This window comes from Notolepis coatsorum, assembly GCF_963971535.1.
Source record: "Notolepis coatsorum genome assembly, chromosome: 6".
In the NCBI taxonomy this organism is placed as follows: domain Eukaryota; kingdom Metazoa; phylum Chordata; class Actinopteri; order Aulopiformes; family Paralepididae; genus Notolepis; species Notolepis coatsorum.
The window spans coordinates 153939380-153958495 of NC_140170.1; the positions used below are offsets into that span (position 1 = coordinate 153939380).

The following is a 19116-nucleotide window of genomic DNA, read 5'->3' on the forward strand; positions in this document are numbered from 1 at the left end:
GTAATGTCAATTTAGCGATACAATTTAAAAAGTTATAGCCCTGCAAAGAAGGTGAACATCTCCATAGATTTATAGTGCTGGCAGAGAGGGTACAATGATGGGTACAATGCCCGGCAGAGAATGGGTTAATGACATTGACGGATTGTGAATTTTGTGATTGAAAAATAAATATAGTCACTTTATTTGAAGAGTCAAAACTGTTCTCTTGGCTTTGTTTTGTTCATAGTAGTAACGCTCATGTCATGATAAATCTGGTTAGGTCAAAACTACAGGAATATACATTAAAAAAAATAAAATTATAATACAATAAATATATATATATCGGTTATCGGTATCGACCTTGAGAAGCAGAAAGTTATCTGTATTGATATCGGGGTAAAAAAATCAATATCGTGCACCCCTACTTCCTATGCTTCCTAACATGCTTACTAATAAGTATAATGGGAGAGAAGTCAGTGTGTATGTTGGTCTGTGTGTTTGTCTGTGTGTTTATTTGCGTTAGCATGCCAATACTAATGCTAATAACTATACGGAGAGTGGTCAGTGTTTTTCTGTGTCCAGCCTGGTGGAGATTTGCACTCTACTAAGCACACTTTTTTTTTTTTTTTTTTTTTTTTTTTATCTTTTCCCCCCTCCTTTTTCCTCCGATTTTATGCCAATTCCCAATCCCCTTCCTGGTCGCTGCGCACTTACTGTACCCCCCACAGTCGGCCTGGGAGAGTGGAGGCTATCACGTGCTTCCTCCGACACACGTCTAGCCAATCAACCGCTTCTTTTCACCTGGCAGCGCGGACTCTCACTGAGAGCGTGTAACGTGTGGAAGGATCACACTACCGCCCTTAGATCCTATCCGCGCTTAGCAGGCGCCCCAACCGAACTGTAGGAGTCGCTGTTTACAACGACCCGGACCCACCCCGCCAGCTTCTCCCACCCTCTAATACTGCCAATTGTATTAGTGTGAACGGCCAGCCAAGCTGGTGACAACCCCCGGAGCTGTGAGCTGGATTCGAACAGGCGAATCCAGCGTCTCCGGGGTTGGTGACGAACGCAATCTCCGCTACGCCACCTGACCGCCTCTAAGCACACCTTTTTAGTTGTTTGACTGTGTTTGAAGCAAACAGACAGACCTTGTTTTCATTGTTTGACTGTTTGAAGCAGACAGTCCTTGTTTTCATTGTTTGACTGTTTGAAGCAAACAGACAGTCCTTGTTTTCATTGTTTGACTGTTTGAAGCAAACAGACAGCCCTTGTTTTCATTCTTTGACTGTGTTTGAAGCAAACGGCAAAGTTGGATGTATGACAGTTGATATTATAGTCAGATAATTTGTGGAAGATCTTCTGTTGATGCTCTGGACTTTGTGATACAGTTTGTGTGTGTTTCCAGGTTGCATTGTTTCATGTTGTCAAGAGGGGCTTTTTTGATATTATTAATAGTTGGAGTCATGAATTTTGGCGTGAAGGAGCACCATTTGAATAATGGCGTCTGCTTGATCTATGGAAGGTTTCAGCTGGCCTGCTGAAGCCATGGGGAGCTGCTGGAGCTGCCTATACAGAGACCCCATCCGAGACAACCACCTCACCAAGTTTAAGGTTGATGATCCCAACTGTCATTTCAATGCATTTCTTGTTTTGTTTTGTTTTATTTTTACATTATCATTGTTCATTAACACTTTAGGGACCAGCCACGAGTTTATACGTGTTACGGTGCCATGCGTTGTGGACCAGAGTTGTTATTGTTTTATTCCATATTAATAACGCTATTAACGTCCCCGATCGACTTGCAGGACCTACCCGCATATAATGCAATACCGGCCAGATCCGCTTAGGGGCGCCATCGCTCCACTGCAGTATCATTGAGGGCGATTGAAAAAAAGTCTTACTGTCTGTGGGCGTTTCATATGAGCCTCGATCCCAGCCGAACATACTCCATCTTTGATCACGTTACCGAACGCAGATTTCAGCCTTGAATAATGGGATTTATGATCAGCCAATGGACATATCGATCTACCAGATTCCGATGACTAATGACGAAATGCTGCCGGCCATCGCATGGGCTGACGGTAGGATACTATTCCCCCAAATTACAGCTGGATTGGACATTGTTTTAAAACGCAACGTGATCGATCAGTGAAAATGACTACTTGAACGCACACTGTATTGCTAATCAATAATAGTAATCGGCTTCCCCCGCCGCCCCCATTTCATCCATAGATGCTCTGTAATAGTCCGGATGCTACGCAGTTTGTTTTTATTTCATTCGTATATATACAGCAGAAATGGCGTTTGATATAACGTGACTAGCCTTTAGCCTATTATCTAGCTCCCCAGAAAAAAGACGAGGTGAAAACTGCGATAAACCTTATATTCACGGCGCTATAAAATGACAACAAACCGATGGATTTTTATTTTCTTTAAGCCATTATGAAGGCACGGTTTATGCACTCAAGTGACAATGAGAATGGACAGATAGCAATACTATAAAGTATATATATAGCTGTTAGAAAGTACATCGGTTTGTTGACAACGCTCGGTCCTCTGGACTATAAATCGCAGCGGGACTTTGGTCGCCAAAGTGTTAAAGTGTCAAGTAAAGTCCACACTTAAAGGTGCTATAGATAACATTTGAATGTAATATTTTTTTCTTTAAATAATACCTCCACAGAGCTTTTAGAAAGCTGCAGAATAAAAGTATTGCCCCCCCCCCCCCAAATGATTGGTTAATGAATTTATAATTATCCAAAATGATATGCATGTGTCCCCTCCCTACTTCCCTTTTTCCCATGTGGAATGTACCTGATTGGATAAATGACATACTGGTGCTTTAGTCCGACATCTAGTGGCTGAATATTATAATATAGCACCTTTTAATACCTGGATGTCTCCAAGCTATTTCAGATGGAACCATACTATTGATTGATTGATAATTTTATTAACAGATTGCATAATGGGTACAATACAGTACGGCTCAATACACACAATTGTTAACACAATCGCGGCCACTGGGATGAGTGTAATAAATCTCAAGAGGACCAGGAAATGTAAACAGACGTGGGGCTGTTTGTAGAGCTAAATCTATACTTTATAGTATTACTATCTGTCCATTCTCATTGTCAATTGAGACCATAAACCGTCCCTTCAAAATGGCTTAAAGAAAAAAAAAATCATCAATACGTTCTCATTTTATAGCGCCGTGAATATAAGCGTTATACGGGATTTGGTCTAGTATATTTCCTGGAAGGCGAGATACAGGGCTAATAGCTACTACCGTTATATCCAATGGCATTTCCGTTATACATATGCTACAGAAATAACTCAAACTGCATATGATCGGCACGATCCTCAAGCATGTATGCATGAAAAGGGGGGGGGGGGGGGGGGGGGCGGGGGACGTCGTTTCTGATTATTGATTACCAATAACCGCGTTAGCCTCATTAGCCTCATTCATTGATCGGATGGATGGCTATCAAAACAAGGCCCGATCGGGATGTACTTTACGTGAAAAAGATCTTACCGTGGGCCGGTGGGATCCCCCGAGCATTTCCCCGTTATTGATCGCCATCTGGTAGATCGATATGTCCATTGGTTGATGATAAATCCCCTTATTGCATAGTGAAATCCGCATTCCAAAACGTAATCCAAGCTACATGCTGCACATCCAGAATCCTGCTAACTGAAAACTCCATTGAAAGTAAAAAAAAAGACTGCTCCGTTCAGCCACAGGGCACTGCATTATCGCGATAGCGCCCCTAAGAGGATCTGGCCGGTATTGCACTCTCGAATTCAAAGAGTAGGGTACATCTGCAGTGCATCTCGGCGACCTTGAATAGGTTATTAAAATGGAATAAAAGCAAAAACAACTTGCCACGGATATATCCGTGCTTCTGTCCACAACGGGTGGAATCGAAACACGGAGATCTCCGTGGTTGGGCGCCATTGTGTTAAGGGGATGCATACCAGAGAAAGACTTTAGTCTTTAAATCAGGGTCCCCCATTTTCAATTCATCATGACATTTATGACATACACGACATACAGATATACAGTACTGTTACATCCAGACATTTATGACATACAAGATATACAAATATACAGTACTGTAAAATAAAAGACAATATATACATAAAACATACATAAAAGAAAATATATACATTCGAGGGGGAATAAACTGTACATTGGGTGGGTGGGTGGGTGGGTGGGTGGGGGGGGTCATAACATGACATACATTACAAGTAAACAGGACAAAGGACTAGTATACACACACACAGATAATACTTACATCATAATGTTACAAGTAATTAGGACAAAGGACTAGAGACTTGGACTAGTACACACACGACAAGCTCCAATATACAATAATCCAATATACAATAATCAACTATGTGAAAGAGCTAAGAATACTTAACTGTACACAACTATATGCCCACACATTTGTTCATACGCGCCCAATTTAACATCTAACTAAATTGATGTTGATACATAATGATGTTTTTGCAATGCATAGTCCCAATATAGAGTACTCCTGGTGTGGTCATAGAAAACCAATGGGACATCTATATATCATTGTAGTCCACTTAAATTGGTAGTCTACTTCCTAGTTCATATAAAAATGTATTACAGTATAAACGAACAGACTGTAACTAATATGTCTTTACTACTATGCACTCAACACTGCAGCACCCAAGTTTCAGCACTGTTTGATGAACATTGTTACTCAGCTGTAAGAGTTGTACCCTTCCTGCTGACTTGTTGTACAGAATTTGTAAGTCGCTTTGGATAAAAGCGTCAGCTAAATGACTACATGTCAAATGTAATGTAATGTAAGAAAAATATGGGGAGTTGATACAGTGTTACACACATTCACTTTTTCAACTCGGCACCTGGAAAAGAGATGTGCGTGTGTTTACCACACAAGTGACTGTAATCAAACAACAGGTGATTATAATTAAATGACAGTAGTAGAAAAGACTCACGCACATCCCAGGTATAGTCACGGGTGCTCGTCTCAAATAGATATGTAAGGTTGTGGAAAAAAAGTCAGCACACCGTCTGCCGTGTTCCCAAGTTTAATTTACTTTAACACAACGTTTCGGCCTGTGGCCTTTGTCAAGTGTCACTTGACGTTGTGTTAAAGTAAATTAAACTTGGGAACACGGCAGATGGTGTGCTGACTTTTTTTCCACAACCTTATAATTAAATTACAACCATAACCAATGAGCTGGGTTAATGGCATGATTATACAATCAATATCTGTTCCTTACTGGTTACCAATTACTTAACATGTCGACTCCCGGTCGTGCTGTTCGTTTTGGACTTTCACCGATATGAAATGTAAATAAAATATATTACTTATACAACATAACGTACATTACGTACCTCTTTTCCTGTGGTCGATTAGTACTTTATTTACGTTTTCTGATGAGTGTTTAAAAATGATAGTTATGAATTATCCCAGCCTCTTTAGGTTTTGATTTGACCGGACGCTTGATTCCCCTCCCGTGCTTCTAGGTCATCAATGTGGATGATGAGGGTAACGAGTTGGGTGCTGGGACCATGGAGCTCACACAGACTGAGCTCATCCTTCACACACGCAAGAGGGACGCCATCCGGTGGCCCTACCTCTGCCTGCGTCGCTACGGTTACGACTCCAACCTCTTCTCCTTCGAGAGCGGGCGACGCTGTCAGACCGGACAGGGTAAGAATCTAAACCATGTCCCATCAGTATTGCCTCTCGTGTGACCTACATGATGTCACACGTGGTATGACTCTCCCATTGGGCGACTCTCTGACCATCTAGCCATAGCTGTTGACCAAAAACACCTCTCCATGAGTTTTAAGCTAGGCTAGTGGTCCGTATCCACTTCCAGTCATTTGTGCTAAGCTGGGCTAGCTTGCAGCCGGATAGCTTTCTCCTGAATGCTCCGAGATTAAATTGCTATCCATCTTCTTGTCTGACTCTGGAGAAGACGGTCAGCACATTTACCATAATGTTGGCATGTTCCTTAAGTTCTACTTCATACTTTTCCTCTACATTTTTCAAGTATTTAGGTGAGCTTGGGTTCTACACGTAGTGATTTCTTTTCTTTTTTAGATTTATTCAGTTTTGTCATTTACAATGACATACATGGCACAAACACAACAACACAACAGTGTGACTTGTGGGCCTTTCTCCCTTATTTATAATGTAACATCATGTTTGAATTCCACCCCTCCCAATTTGTAGTGTCATTAACTTCTTTTTTTTATATGAACTTTTCCCATTTAGAAATGTCTCCTCTTGTTCCCTCAATATATGCATAAAACGTTCCATGTCCTCCACTATATTTCTTCCATTATAACTATACCCAACCACTGCTCTTTTGCAGGTGGGTCCACCTTATACCAGGCTCTTGTTATGGTTTTCTTGCTGGCTGCTAGCAATGCCTTCACCAGGTATCTGCCCCTATTTAGTTGGATATGAAGTATAATAACTGTTTTTTTTGTTTATGAGCGTTGTGTGACCTCTCATAACTGATAACCTGTTGACGTGATTAAAAAGGGACCAAACATAATATTAGCAAAGACCACGTCCAAGAGTAGTACTTGGTTATATTTTGGCAGTACCGTTTTGGGAACATGCATGCTGTAGCGACTATCCTGATGTCCTGGTAGGCGCTCGGCTGGGTGCGGGAAATCCTCGTCTTTGGGTGAAGTTCCCATTTAATTCAAATATTTAAACTAATACATGGTTGCTGAGCCAAACAATAGTTTATAGGAAATTATAGTAATAATAGTGAAAACGAGCGAGGGTACGTGTGGTAAAAACCGTGAGGCCTCTCCGTCACCCATACCTTGATTGCAATAGCCTACACCTGTGCCTTTATCCAAAACCCATGCGCTCCGCGCTGCCACCCAGTGGTGAACTTAACAAACTACAGACTTAACACAAAAACAATCAAATAGCTCCTAGTACACACTACACACGCAAACTCTTGAATGATTTCCATCACTCTTCTCCACCTCTGGCTCAGGCGTTCATGCATGTCTCCTCTTGCTCTTTTTGGTCAGGGATCTTTGCGTTCAAGTGTTCTCGGGCCGAGGAGATCTTCAACCTGCTGCAGGAGCTGATGCAGTGCAACAGCATCAACGTGGTGGAAGAGTCCATGATGATGACGCGCAGCGGCCACACGCCAGAGATGGACATGCCTCGCACGCCACAGACACCTAACAGTGAGTCAGACACACACACACACACACACACACACACACACACACACACACACACACATACACCAGAGATGGATATGACGATATCATACAGTATCCAGACAGCACAATATCATACAGTATCCAGACAGCACAATATCATACCGTATCCAGACAGCACAATATCATACAGTATCCAGACAGCACAATATCATACCGTGTCCAGACAGCACAATATCATACAGTATCCAGACAGCACAATATCATACCGTGTCCAGACAGCACAATATCATACAGTATCCAGACAGCACAATATCATACAGTATCCAGACAGCACAATATCATACAGTATCCAGACAGCACAATATCATACCGTGTCCAGACAGCACAATATCATACAGTATCCAGACAGCACAATATCATACCGTATCCAGACAGTATGGAACTCCAGCAACATATTTCTGGTACATTTCTGTTCTGCCGAACATAAAGCACCAGTGAACAATGATGCCTATTGATGCCTGATCGATGTGTCATTTATGCCTCTCAGCTCCAGCATTCCCCGTCCAGGGTTTTCCCAATGGATACCCTGGATATCCAATCAGAGTTGACCCCTCCCAACCATCTCTTGGTGATGATCACACCCACAACCTCATGGCCTTGGAAGACCAGGTGAGCATCTCTCCTCTCCTCTCCTCTCCTCTCCTCTCCTCTCCTCTCCTCTCCTCTCCTCTCCTCTCCTCTCCTCTCCTCTCCTCTCCTCTCCTCTCCACCCATCTCCTTCTCTTCTCTCCTCCCCTCTCCTCATCCCTCCTCTCCTCCCCTCTCCTCATCCCTTCTCTCCTGTCCTCTTCTCTCCTCCCCTCTCCCCTTCTCTCCACTCCTCCCCTTCTCCCCTCTCCTCATCCCTCCTCTCCTCCTCTTCTCTTCTCTTATTTTCTCTTCATCCCTCCATCTCTCCTCCTCTCCTTCTCTTCTCTCCATCCTTACCTTTCCTCTCATCATTATCCACTGTGGTCATTGATCTGTTCTACACCCAGCCCTCTGTCTCCTCTCTCTGCCAACAGGCTCACACTTATGTAAACACTGTTAGCATGGAGGGGGACCTCTCCCTCCGACACTGTGTTCACTCTCTGCCCGAGGTGCGTCCCGGCCCCTTCCCGGAGGCGCGTCCCGGCCCCTTCCCGGAGGCGCGTCCCAGCCCCTTCCCTGAGGCGCGTCCCGGCCCCTTCCCTGAGGCGCGTCCCGGCTCCTTCCCGGAGGCGGCGCGTGGGGCCATGCCCGTGGGCGGCCAGGGAGGCGCTCAGTCCAACATGCGCTGCTGCCCCCTGGAGGAGCACAAGGACCCCCAGGTGTTCCTGCAGCCGTCCTCGCAGGAGGTCAAGTTCATGTTGGGCCCCACGCCGGCACAGCGCCACCTGCTGGAGAGGGAGCGCGAGAGACACGGGCAACACAACCCCCACGGCCTGCAGCCGGCGGAGGGCGTGGTGGGCTCGGAGACGGAAGGGGAGGAGCCTCCGCTGCACATGTGCAGCACGCACTCCTACCACCACTTCCACCACCTGCTGCAGCACCGGCACCCGGGCCACGAGCACCAGGACGGCTGCAGCCAGCTCACCTACGAGAACATCAACGGCCTGAGGTGCGGCCGCAAGCAGAGACTCAGCCCCAGCAGCGTGTCCCAGTCCCTGGGCTCCAGCAGCAGCAGCAGCACCGGCGACGGCCACTCCCTGCCGCACCCCCATGGGCCCTCGTCTCTGCCCCAGCAGGGCTACCCGTGCGAGAGGGGCCTGGGGATCGGGGGCCACCGGCGGACGGCTCTGCTGAACTACGAGAACCTGCCGTCCTTGCCGCCGGTGTGGGAGTACAGCGCGCTGCAGCGGGACGAGGAGCACGAGGAGGACGAGGAGGAGCAGGATGAGGAGGAGTACGAGGAGGAGGAGGAGGAGGAGGACTTCGACGAGTACGAGTTCTCGGAGGGCCCCGGCACGCCCAACGGCTACCACCAGGAGGGCCGCGGGGGCGGGGGTGTCCACCGCGACGCCCTGCAGAACTACGTCAACACGGAGCAGGTGCAGCCGTCCCGACTCCGGCATGGCGGCTGCCCCCCCCCGCACCCGCACCCGCAGCCGTGTCAGTCGGAGCGCGGGGGGCGAATATTCAGCTTTGACTTCCGCCGGCGGTCGGGGGCGGCGGGGGGCGGCGGCTGTGAGCACGGCCACATGCCGCCGTCGCGGCAGCTGAACTACATTCAGGTGGACCTGGAGGGCGAGCCGGCCTGCCAGCCCCCGGGGGGCGGCGCCCAGTCCCAGCCCCAGCCTCTCCAGCAGCAGCAGCAGCACCAGCGCCTGCCGCCCCAGAAGTGCGGCCCGCAGGCGCCACGGCGCAGCGAGTTCTACGCCGTCATTGACCTGAAGAAGACGGCGGCCATGTCCAACCTGCAGAGGGCGCTGCCCCGGGACGACGGCACGTCCAGAAAGACTCGTCACAACAGCACAGACCTGCCCCTGTGAAGGAGGGCGGGAGGGAGGACGAGATGGAGACGGAGAATCAAGAGGTGTATAAAAAGGAGAGGGATAAGGAGTGTGGGGGTGAAGAGCTTGATTTGGCAAGGCTTCATCCTCGCCTCAGCACACTGAACCCCCCCCGCCCGCCCCCTCTCACTGTCATCCATCCATCCCACTGGTCGGGGCTGACTTAATACAGTACAGGTACCTAATTAGAAACGTACTGAAACCTATCTGTGCATATATATAGCAGGAATCATATATATATATATATATATATATATATATATATATATATATATATATATATATATATATAGCAGGAATCGATGAAGCTCTTAGGAGTTTAGGAGAAATTGCCATTTTATCGTGTGTTATTTATTGGATCGTGGTGTGAAGCTCTTCTGAGTGATCTCTGCAGTGGTTGAACTGCGGCTACCGTTTGCTGGATTTAAGATTAAAACCCTATACCTTTGCATTAGTTGAAAATTTGATGTTCGAGCTTAGCTGTGACTTGGAGCAGAAATCCCCTGCTTTCAGCGGGAGCAGTTATTTGTTTTTTCATCAGCGAATCTGAAATCCTTATACCCATTTTCATTCACATATATGTATATATATATATGTATATATATATATTGTTGTTTCTATTTGATTTCCCTGTTCGGTAGGCAACACAGGCTACATCCATATAATTTATCTCTTAACGATTACGCCCCCGTTTAGTTTTTTAATGATTCTACGAGCGGGAAAGAGCGACTTGGCGTCATGACGAGGCCATCGACCCGTTTCGATTCCTCCGAGACATGGCGGGGGGGGGGGGGGGGGGGGGGTCGCGGCGATGTAATGACCGTACCTCATCTTCACAAGTCTTTAGTTCCACCGCGTCACGTGACCTGGTAGGAAGGACAGGCGTTGTTTTATATTATCATCTGCCTGCGGAGCATTTTGCACACAATCCTATGGAATTGTACGTTTTATGGTGAAATCCGGGACTCCTTATTAGCATAGACCATTGTGGAGAGAAGGAGAAAAACAAAAAGAAGAATTGAACGATGAATATATTTCTATTCTCTCGAGTTCGGAAGTTGGTTTTTAGTGTGCACACCGTTGAATGATGTGGCACCGATAGCACACATGGGTTATACTAGCCCCCCCCCCCCCCCCCCATCCACACAGGCAGAACGAGGAAGTATCATCTCTTATCACACTTTTTACATATCATTCCAGCTATTAACGAGATCCATAGTTTACTATTTTTAGACTATCATCACATTGCACTTTTGACCTTTTTGGCCACTGAGAGGCTCTTTGTTTAGTTTTTTTGCGATTCCTGCACCACTGAATACAGATTGAAATCGTTTACCAGAAGTATGAGAGGCCAAACCATTTCATGGATATTCTTTTAATCAGCGTTGTAGATAGTATACATTGTTTTTCTTTCTTTCTTTTTGACACAGACATCGATAACCTCAAAATAGTGGCATTAAGCTGTAAACCTCACACATGGTGATTCTTGTAATTAGTGAATTATCAGGTCGACGAGGAGTTCTCTTCGAAGGGTCGTACATCGTTATGTTTCACATGCGGAGAGCGTCCTGTGAGGCTATTTATCAATATTTTTATTTATATATTTATTAGATTATTTATTCACTCATTCATTCATTCACTCACTAGTCGTTCGTTTCATATGTTCAATCAGTTGTCTTGCTCATTGTCGTTTTGGTTTTGGAAATGTGATAACCAGCTATTTGTGATCCAGTAATTTGGAGACCAAAGTTTCACCGTGCATTACCACTGGCCACTGGTGTATTACTGTTAGAATTGTGCTTGATTGTGTAAAAAAAAAAAAATTATAGAAAGAGACTGTATTTACATTTTAAAAAGTGCCAAAACTTTACTGCTATCTGTACGATTAAGAAAAAAGAAAAAAAAATCTAATGTGCCATTAAGATGCATAGCTAATCATAGGATGGTAAAACTCGGGAGAGGTAACGGGAAGGAGGCTGTAGGTCATGGGTTTACTTTTACACGGCAAACTCTGAATCTGAATCCATCTTCTCCGGGTGAAGTAGTGATGCCAGGGCTAGACTGACGCATTCCACCTCATCCACATCAACAGCCATATTGAATTGAGAATAACAGGGGGTAGTAATCTAGTAGTGTGGTGTTCACCGCTACCGTGGTTTTAATGCTGCTACATGTACATATCGACGGTAGCCTGATGTGAGCTACTCGAGTCAAACCATGTGTTGGGAGACTTCCGCCTTGTTCAGATATTTTGCTTTGTTTGTTTGGTAGAGATAGCGTTGCTGTGTTCTTTTTTAAATCATCAAACTCCAAAACGATATAATTGATATTAGATTGAACTCTTATATTTGGCCAATGTTTCCTGCTCGAAGCCTTATTTTCACTACAATCTGGCTGTCTTAGGATGTGAAGTGACTGAAGCACAGGCTTATGTTGTGTACCCTTATTAAGTACACATTTCAACTGACAGAAGTAGGTTAGATGTGAATTAAGTGAAGATTATTATTATAGTTTTTCTTTTGCCGTGGACTTGTTCAATTTACATTTCAAAACAGAAACGAGGCAATACTTGGGTACAGCTCGTCAGCTTTTAACGATGGCTCTTTTTCTGTCTTCTGCTGAGTTACCAGACGATACCTTTGCCTCCTATAGTCACCATTTGATGTGACATACGAATTTGATTGAAGTCTACAGCAAAAAGAAAGAAAGAAAGAAAAGAAAAAAATACCACATTTTAGGCGTGCTGTCCCAATAATGCACATTTGATGTATTTGTACACATAATTTCATGATACAGTGGAACAGTGTTTACATTTTGCAATAATTATGGTTGAATATAGTTTTGTTGATCTAAATTAAGCCTCAGACAATGTGTGAAGTGTGACATTTGAATAGTAGACAATTAGAGCTACTGGCTTGTTGTGTTCGACCACCTGTTGACCTGTGAACCAGCCTTGTCAATTATTTCATGCGCTGTTGTCGCTTATGAGTCGACCTTCATAATGTGTTTTTAGCAACAACAAAAAAGATTTGCCTGTTTTCTTGATTGTCTAACAACTACAATACAGCAGAGATATGCTTAAACACACATCTACAGTGCCATAAGTGACCGATGCCAATATCTAAACATTTAGTTGTTATTTGTTTTGTTGACATTTTTTAACCGGTTGGGGATGTTGCATACGAGCAGGATCTGCAGCTTGGCTATATGATAACTCAGAATGTTTTATTATAATGTTCCATGTTCATTTTTAGATAATGTCTTCACCGAATCCATTCACATGTTTGGCTTTCTTAGTTGTAGCTAACGGTGATTAGCCAAATTATAGCCATCAAAGTTAGTCCCAAGTTAATAACCCCCATCTCCTCTCACCTCAATTTAAACAGATTTTACGACCACTTAATGTCTGCTTCTCCAGTGTTCAAGGTATGATAAGATCATATTTTCTGAGCTAATATTATGAAGCCTAATCTATTTTTGTTACCCAATGGGGTAATGGTGCACCTTAGTTTAAAATAAGTTGCATGTTTTAACTCCCTTTTAGCTACTCAGTATAATTGGCTTTCTTTTTCTTTTTCTTTTTTTTTCTTTTTTGATCCACTTTTTCTCCTTATTTTCTATTTTTCTCCCATCCCAATTTCGTGTATCCAATTCTCCCCTCCCCTGTCTTGAACATTGCTCGACTATGCCCCCCACTGGTCGGTTGTAGAGAGGATAGAAGCCTTGCATCACATGTTCCCTCCGGCACACGAGGAGGCAGCCTGTCACATCTTTTCGCCTGCCAGCGCGGACTCTCATTGGCGAGGTGTAACACATGGGAGGCTCACACTACCCTCGCCACTTCCTGTCTCTGCTGTGCAGGCGTCTCCCAACCGACCTGTAGGGGTCGCTTTCCACAACGTCCAATCCCCACCCATCGACTTCCACCCGCTGACTCTGCCAAATGAGCCAGTACGACGGCCGGACCAAGCCGAAGGCAATGCTGAGACTGGGATTCGATACCGGAGTCTCTTGCATTGGTGACGAGCGCAATATCCGCTACGCCACCCAGCCGGTATAATTGGCTTTCTGAACTTTAATGAAATTATGAACTTTTGCTATTTGTTTATATTAGGTATTCCTACTCTTAATCATCATTTAAACAGTGTCAGTGTCTGGGTAAACAACACTGCTCATAGATACATCCAGCTTTGACTTGCAGGGCTAAAACTGAGAGATGCCCCTGTTATTAAAGGGGCACTTCACCAAAAAAAAACAATGCAGATTTATTTTGCACATAATCTCACACATCCAAAAGTTTTAAACAGTTTTGCACACATTCAATTAGTTTTGACAGTTATTGAGAGTATAGGGTTTGAATGTGGCCACCAGTGATGTCACCGGGGACATTGAATCCTTGTGTTGTGTTGATTACAGCTCCATGAAATGAAGTAGATGATAACATAGCGATACCTTGTCCTATAGGGCCTGCTACCTTATCATTTCATTGAGCTGTAATCAACACAACACAAGGATGCATTGTCCCCGACCAACCCATAGAAAGACTGGATATTCCTATGACCCTTTTACATTCTCAAAATGTATGATTACCAAATAAATGTTTTAAATATAATAAATCAACATTTGGCAACATTAACACAACACTTCATGTTGAGGTTCCATTAGAAGAAACTGTCTACCATCTGTATATCACATGAGTGCTTTCTAAAGATAACATAACCTGGACATTAAAAGATCACCCTGCCAAGGTTTGTATCCTAGATAAGTAATATGTAATATAATGTCATTATGTAAGAAATAAAAAATGGTGCACAGCAGGGCTATACTCTTTTAAATAAAATTACTAATACAGTAATAGTGAACACAATCTGGAACTTGCCCGTTTGAATCCTAGAGTAATTTAATTTGTTTCATTCACTGAATGCAAGCTCATGGCTTTTATTACTCAGTATTACAGCTCAATGAAATGGTAAGGTAGCAGTCCCTATAAGACGTAAGAAGTATTGCTAATTTAACATCTACATATTAACACAACACAAGGATTAAATGTCTCTGATGACATCACTGGGGGCCAAACTAAACTAACTAACTAAAAACTAGAGTTTTTGGATGTGAGATTATGTGCAAAAAAAATTCTGCATTGATTTTCTGGTGAAGTGCCCCTTTAAATCTCCCAACGCTGAATTCTTAGAAAATGGTTATTCGAAAAACAAAAGGGCTTTCTATGTGTTTACCAGAAAACATATGATATTTGTAACGCCCGTTTGCACACTGTGCCTTTCATAGTGACGTTGAAATGGCGTCGCCAGTGCTGTATTGACCCCAGGCTATGGCCTTATGAAACTGAGGCTGCTGCATCTAAAAAAATTCATACTAATTATTACTGATGATTTTCTTTACGTCATACTGTATTCAAAAAAGGACGTATGCAACGTTTTGAAAGTCTAAATTCTATTACAAAGCAAGAGCAGTTACTTGTTAACGTGTAGCTACTCGGGATGTGATCAAGCAGACTAAATGTGGAAGCAAAAATAATTAATTAAATAATTCACAGGATGCAGTAAAATGCCCACAATTCTATGCGACAGAAGAACATCTAGTAATTATTGCAGCGTGAAGACGACAAGCTGCCTGTCGTGGTGGGCGTGCCCTTGTGGTGCCCCCTGTGAACCTCTGAAAACGTCCCCATACTTCTGTACTTTTCCAATGTTACTGATACATGAAATACAACATATTTTACTGTAATTGACTGTATTGCAGTAAATACAATTTGTATTATAGACGGTAAATAAAAAAGTAAACAGCAACAACATGCAGCACATATAGAAGTACAAGAATATGTTTTACAAGAAAGAAAAAAACGTTTGTGTTTGTAACCTATATCCATGGCCTAGGATATTGATCACTTAATGTAAATAAGGCCAACAAATACACATCATGGTCTGCAACAGGTGCACCATAGAGCTAAATCTTATTATCATCATCATCATCAATCATCACCAACATCATCATTGCCAAAATAACTGTGCAGCATCACCAAGAATGGTATAAACCTGAGACGGTACAATAGAGTGAGAGTATGTCTTGGTAAAAACCGGATGTACTCCCTTGACATAACGACATTATCTATGGGATACATGGAATCTCCATAATGTTGAAAGTATCTTGAATTATGTATCTTGTTATTTTCTTGTCATTGTTTGATTTATTTGTTTTGGGGTACTGTGTAACCGCCACTGGTGGTAATGTATATGGGTCCATATTCCATTTGATGAACTTGTGAAGCCTGTGCATAAGTAATGTTGTGCAAACGATTTTTATGTTGATTGATATGAAGGTTACATTGGCCAAACGTAAAATGACCATGACGTGAACTAAAATGAAATGAGTGCCAAATGTCCTGGATGGTGACGGAGGCCAGGCAGGACATACCTGGGATCACTGCCGTTAGGACTCCTCACCAAGGACCCCTGGTGTAGCCCCCACTTGTGATATGAATGTATAGTCGAGGGTTTACTATGCTAAATGTTTTTTGCTAAGAGGAAAAGTGAGTGTTAAAAATTTTGTCTCGATTTCCAATTTGCAAACCCAAGTTTCTTCAAATGTTCTTGTATGTATTTCTCTCTCTCTCTATGTCCTCCATACATATTCTACACTAGAGGGAAGGTTCTCCCCATGTTCCCATTAGAGCTGGTTAAAGAACTAATCTGCTAGATTATGGATGGAAAACATTTCTAGCAGCATTTCTAACTGATCCCACGGAGCAGATGAGCACGTTGTCTGTACTCCTCTCCATCACACCCAGTCCTTACATACCAGGCGAGCTCACCACGTGGTGACAGTTACTCTGAATTAGAGGAAAGCCCAAAGACACATGACTAAACATGATTCCGACATTAAATCGAACTGGCGAGAAAATATATTACTTAAATAAGCATCTTCATCCAGAAGTGGATCGCCTTCGGGTTGAAACATATACAGCCAGTCGATACCTGATCAAACTGCCCAGGAGAAATTACTTACTCAAGTGGACATCCTATCTTATTCCATTTTCACACAAGAAAAACCTGAAATAAAAAAACAAAAACATGCCATTCATTTTGAGAGTTGCTTTTGCAGGTGAGATATTGTTTTAAACTTATTTTAAGCATGCCCTTGGTGTCTGCCTGTGTGTAACCAGGTTTAATGATTTGATGTACAGAGAGCATGGTCTTGTTAGTAATTAGAAAATCTCCAGCAAACTGTAAATATATATGCCTTACATAGTCGTCTTGTCTTGTGTTGGTATGTCTGTCTTGTTTTATGGTTATTAAATCATCCTTGTATCAAAAAAAAAAGAGGAGCGTCACAAATAAAGCAGAGCTTTTGTTGTTTCTACTCTGGTTGGTGTCTGTAATGTGAGATGGCGATCTTATGTAAACATTGCTCTCAATAATTAATTTCGTCTTGGTAATGCAACACAGCGGCGACTATTGTTGCCTTCGAAACACGACCCACCGACATTTACTGTTCATTTTTGCCCTAAACCTGCTTAAGGAGGAGGCCACTGTGGTCAACTGAAAACCTGTTGAATATTTCAGTGCCGCTATTGTGTTGTATTCTAGACCTTTCACAGCTGACATGACACATGACTCCTGTCATCTTGGGTTTAACTTTTCACTGACAAAAAACAAGAAGAAGAAGAAAACTGCCAGTCTTTTCTACCATTAGGAGCCATAGTAGCAATCACTACTATCTGGGTCATTCCTGGCTATTGGTGACTTTTCCGTCCTCAGGATTAGGGATGTTCGATATTGGCTTTGTTACCGATACCGATATACCGATATTGTCCAACTCTTAATTTCCAATACCGATATCAACCGATACCAATATATGCAGGGTTTCCTCCCCCAAAAAACGGAATAATTTCAGGTAATTAACATTACATATATCTTGTCGTGGAATTAACGCAACATTATGCATACTTTTGACAATAAATTAAATCAGAATTTGTTCTTACTTGCTTGCCTGGGTAAATAAAGGTTAAACAAATGTAAAAAATAAATAAATAATAATAATAATAACTTTTTCTTTTTTGAAAACCGATACCGATAACTTCCCTTTTTAATGCCAATATCGGCCGATAATATCGGACATCCCCACAGGATATAACTCGTTATATATTACTTAAAATGAAACATGTTTATAACGAAAGGCTTCTATTATAGATTGAGGTCCTCTTTATAACATTAACACACAAAAATACATGTACTATATATATATATATTTTAAATAAAAAAATTGGCACATACACCCCTTTTTACAATGTCCCCAAAGCAAATGTTCAGTTTCAATTAGAAACATTTTCAATATAATTATAAATAAGTTGGAATATGCCTTTATTATCATATCGTTCAAGTTAAAATCTCTAATTATAAATATATATAAATGGATAAATTAATGTTATTTATAATTTGTATTGAATTTACTGTGTCCCCAAAATTGCATTCCACCCTTGTTAGTTTGTGGTTTTTAGCCTTCTGAACAAAAGAGAACGACAGGTTATGTATATAACCTAGTTATATGAATACTGGCTAAGCGTCCCGCTCTTAAGCCTATCGAGATATACCTCATCTCTGGTACCTATTGTACTCCATCAACGAAAACAAAAATACGCCCATCACCTGCCGGGCCCCGCCCCTAGGCATGATCTGTAAGATACTCGGCATGGTCACCAAACACTCTTCCTCGCAGAAAAAACCCGTTTCCAGGAAAAGATTTCCCAAGGGAACTCAGGGCCGCTTAAGAGCGGGACGCTTAGCCAGTACTCATATAACTAGGTTATATACATAACCTGACTCGTTATATTATCGTACTTGGCCATCGCGTCCCGCTCTTAAGCCTATCGAGATATGGGGTAGAGCGGACGCGAGGCCCGACAGATGTACCCCCTGAGGACCCGTAAGCCCACATCAAGGGGTTGGGGAGTCCCGTCACCCCATCCTTCCTAATGAAGGGGGGGCGCAGTCAACTCCACCCGAGTGCGAGCAAGAGGGAACTAGAACCCCTTGAACACACAGCACAGGCGGAACCACGTGTGACCCAACACACTGTGGCCCATACCCACACACTCCTGCTACCCTACCAAAGGACGGGAAGCAGGAAAGGCCACAGACCCCAGAACCGCCTGGGAGACAGAACCCCGGTCATGTCCATGAGGTAAAACCTTACAAAGAGGACCATGAAGCTGCAGCACAGATGTCCTCCACCGAGGCCCCACCCAGCAGAGCAGCAGAGGCAGCCACCCCACGAGTGGAGTGCGCCCTGACGCCCCCAGGGGGATCCAGCCCGGCCAACGTGTAGCAGAGGGCAATGCCCTCGCACAACCAATGGGACAGGCGCTGTTTCGATATTGCCTTACCG

The 19116-nt window shown here is 43.4% G+C and overlaps 1 protein-coding gene across 1 annotated transcript; it reads left to right on the plus strand.

The window, feature by feature from the left end:
- Positions 1-1524: 1524 nt before the first annotated feature.
- On the plus strand, positions 1525-9693 carry frs3 (fibroblast growth factor receptor substrate 3; the record flags this gene model as incomplete). Its single annotated transcript, XM_084316291.1, has 5 exons — positions 1525-1590; positions 5504-5690; positions 7043-7204; positions 7731-7852; positions 8248-9693. The coding sequence occupies 5 exons, from the start codon at positions 1525-1527 to the stop codon at positions 9691-9693; spliced, it is 1983 nt and encodes a 660-aa protein (XP_084172417.1).
- Between the last annotated feature and the right edge of the window lie 9423 nt (positions 9694-19116).